The 4,084-nt window shown below is 23.8% G+C and overlaps 1 protein-coding gene across 1 annotated transcript; it reads left to right on the top strand.

Annotated features, from left to right (window-relative positions):
- Positions 1–72: 72 nt before the first annotated feature.
- PVX_074690 (variable surface protein Vir4-related) lies at positions 73–1,675 on the top strand (the record flags this gene model as incomplete). Its single annotated transcript, XM_001612458.1, has 3 exons — positions 73–117; positions 270–1,328; positions 1,496–1,675. The coding sequence occupies 3 exons, from the start codon at positions 73–75 to the stop codon at positions 1,673–1,675; spliced, it is 1,284 nt and encodes a 427-aa protein (XP_001612508.1).
- Between the last annotated feature and the right edge of the window lie 2,409 nt (positions 1,676–4,084).

The raw sequence follows: 4,084 nt of genomic DNA on the forward strand, positions 1-4,084 counted from the left end.
CCTTTTATATATGAATACTGACAAGTTTGAAAACCTTTAGAATTTTCCAAGTACAACTGTGTTAAAAAAAAAATGGCAAAACCGGCGGTGACACCAGTAATATCTGCGAAAGATTTGGTATGTATATATATATACATACATTTAAATTGTTACTTATACATAAATTTTGATATGATTCGTTTCTCTTAGAAAAGATGGAAAAATTATATTATTAGAAATATAATTTTATTTTAGTACTTACGCAATAAAATTTCTATGATTATTTTCAGGAAAAAATTGCAGAAGAATTAAAACTTAAAACATTCTATGATGATTTCTTTTTAAAGAGTGAACAACCTAAACCTGCCGATCCCTGTAAAATATTCGAAACGCCAGACAAAAAAAAAGAAAATGAAAGAAATATATGCCTAAAGCTCGTACGTCATTTAGAGAAAATTGGTGAAATCACGGAAAAGTCTAAGCGCGATGATTATTGTAATTATTTAACTTACTGGTTTTATGATGAATTAGGGGAAATATATAAGGATTACTCAAAAAAAAAAGAAGATATATCTTCCTTTAATGAACTTATTGGTGTAGTGAATAAGGTTAATATACCACAGAGCCGATATCCGAAGTGTACTTTAAAGTCTGAAACTGGAGTAAGTTTGGATGAATGGAAAAAAAGGAAACTGTCTTATATTTATAAGAAAAATTACAATGATATTAAAAGCAAGGTTAGTTCTCAAGAAAAAGAAAAATGTGATAAATATTCTAAATATCTTGATAATATTAATAAGTTATATATAAATTATAAGACGAAAAAATGTAGCTGGTTTACCTTGAGTCCGGATTATGCAGATTGTTATGATAGATATAACCCAAATTCCATCATAACCGAATTAGCAAAATGTAAGACTCAAGGATCTAGAAGTAGTCAATCTTCAGTACTAGGATGGTTATGGGGAAGTTCATCACCTAAAACAGCTCCAAGTAAAGGTTCTCCAGGTGCTCAGGAACCAGCAAAAACTGCAGTTGTGAACAATCCTGGGAGGATATCATCCGCAGGGGGTAAGGCTACAGGAGCTGAACAAGCAGGTGGGAACAAAGGGTTAGCATCTGTAGCATCCTCACAAAGTAGAGAAGTATTAGGTAGAACCCAAAATGCTGTAGGAGTATCACCACTTGGAAGTTCGCAAGCAGGAGTTCATATGCTACATGAAAGTAAAGATATTCAACAAGTTAGCTATACGACCTTGCCTACAGCTCCTGAGGTTAACCCTGATACATCTAATTTTTTGGACAAAACATTTGGTATATTGAAATCAGATTATTTTCGCCACTCAATAGTAGGCGCTTCAATAATAGGAGTACTTGTATTCCTATTTTTTTTCTTTAAGGTAAAAAATTATTTTAATACATATGAATATTATGGTAATATTTATAATATCTATTTCTTTATGTTTTTAATTTTGAAGTAAATATATTGTGTGTTTTTTTCGTATTTCTATGTTAGTCAACTCCGATAGGATCGCAAACAAATAAAGGTGAAAAGAAGAAAAGAAAGCCTCAGAATAATTACTATGATGAATATGAAGAAGAATTACCAAGATATGAGTCACAACAGTCATTGGCGGAGTCCCAAATGAGCGATGCATATATATCATATCAACCTAGGCGTGACCGTTATTACTAATTAGGTAYATAATAAGAAAAACATTTTGAATAACCGTTTTGATAAGCAAATTCTAGATACCCAATTRATTAATGATTATTATTATAAAGRATATAAAAACGGAAATTATTAAACAAATATATTTAATAKAATACARTTTTATAATTATGTAGTTCCCACAAATATTATGTACGTTTAAAGGTCAATAAARTTGTACTGCTTAAAATAAAAGTAACTAATACTATAAATAGTAAAGTGCTCTAATGTTGCATAAAGTATATTATATTATACCAAAGATATAAAGAAATGAAAAGATATAGAAGTATGATAAAAATGATTTAAACGGAATGTGAAATAAAAAATATTAATGATCAATTTAATGGAAAACAATTTAATGTTTCATCTAAACACATAACAGCAGTAAGCCAAATTAAATTTTTAGCTTATATAAATATAGAAAACTGCAACATTTAAGCAGGTGTTTTATATTTATACCGTTTCTTGTCACATACACATATAATATATAATCATTAAATTGTTTTTTGTTATTTGAATTCATTTTTTCCTTTATTTGTTTTWTCTTTATAATAATATATCATAATAATAACATTGTATTTGTTCTAAGAGCCCTTATCTTTTTTTTTTGTGTAAATTTTTCATTTTTGTTAATATAATCATTTGATGCTTGTTACTTATTAATWAAATAAGTAAAGATCCTTTTATTAATTGTGTCAACCTTCTAATTTCAATATAAAGATATTTGATGTATCCTAAAAAAAACTAATAATGATCATTTGACAAATTAATTTTAAGGAATAGGAGAATAATCAATATAAATTTTAATATGATTAGTTATATTATTTTCTTATTCTTATTATATTTGGATACTTATATAATACATATCTACGCATGGATCCATTTTTCATATACGTAAATAAAATAGTAGATAATATTCAGGATATATATGGAGATATGTCCGTAAAAACAGTAAAATACATCATGATTAATACATCGTTATTTTTAGAAATAAATTATTTTGAGAACTAATAATAATCGTGCCTTCGTTTACGCTTTTGTTTTAATTTCCATAAAATTTTAAAAAATGTGTTTTTAACATATATTATTAGAATATATGAATATGATATTTATATATATACGAATTAGTTATATTTAAAACAGCACCGTTTTTGTACATATATATATTCATGCTGTATAATCTATTAATTTTWTGAACATATTATATTATGTATACTTATAATTCTAAAATAATTATTTGTTAAACTATTCATAATAAAAATTAGTTTATAAAAAGCTGTTTAAAACAATTGCAAAGTTCTGTATGAGATAAATTGGATATCAACAGTAATGTTATAAAGAACAATGTAAAGAAAATGGTTTTTATAATATTATATGCTATAGATTTTCATTATTTCAGATATAATAATTTATCATTTTCATTATTAAGTAATTACTGGGTGTATGAATATAAAAATTAAGATTATATTAAACTGATTTATATAATAATGATAATAATAATTGTGGATTCAATAAATTTCATAAGGATAATACATACCTATCATATATAAATAGTTTTTTTTTTTTAATTTTTTTTATTTGCACTGGAAATATTATGTATGTAGCTATAATTCAGTGCTATGCAATCATATTCACTTTAAAGGAATAATTGATAAGAAATAATAAATTTTAAGAATGTTATTATAAAATTATAATAATATGGAAAATATCATTATATTTTTACATAAAAATATTTTTTGTACTTGTTATGTAAGAATTTAACAGTTTTACATATATGTGCTGCATCTAATATATATACGCATTTTTAAGCATATAATATAATTTAATGATAATAGTATTTTTTTTAATATAACTTTTTCTTTCTTTGCAATTATAATAAGTTCTGTTATAACAAATATATATCGCTTAAGAAGTAGAAATGTATAAGTTAGATAATTAAAAAAATAATAAAAATTGTTATATAATTGGAGATAGTATACTTAATCTCCTAACATATGAAGCAAGCATTATATCCATTATAGATTTAAATGTTCCCTAAATTTTTAAAATAATAATAAGAAGAAGTGTCAATTTAATTATTCTATAATTAAATAATTAGTTTTATTATTATAAATATAATATTTGGTTTATATATGATAATTTAAAAATATAATTTTTTTTTATTTTTTAAAATAGCACTACATGAAAAAAATAGAAGGAAAAACATTTAGAACTTTTTTATACAAGTATTAGTATCAATTAACAGTAGGATTATGTTTTTAAACTTTTAATGTAAAACATATAATAACAGAAAAATTTACAATATTTTTTTAATTATGAATTATATAATTTTCTATATATTATGATATATGTACGTATCTAATAACATTTACAAATATACTATAGTGTTGTACC

The sequence above is a fragment of the Plasmodium vivax genome, genomic scaffold (genome assembly GCF_000002415.2).
Source record: "Plasmodium vivax scf_6752 genomic scaffold, whole genome shotgun sequence".
NCBI lineage: Eukaryota > Apicomplexa > Aconoidasida > Haemosporida > Plasmodiidae > Plasmodium > Plasmodium vivax.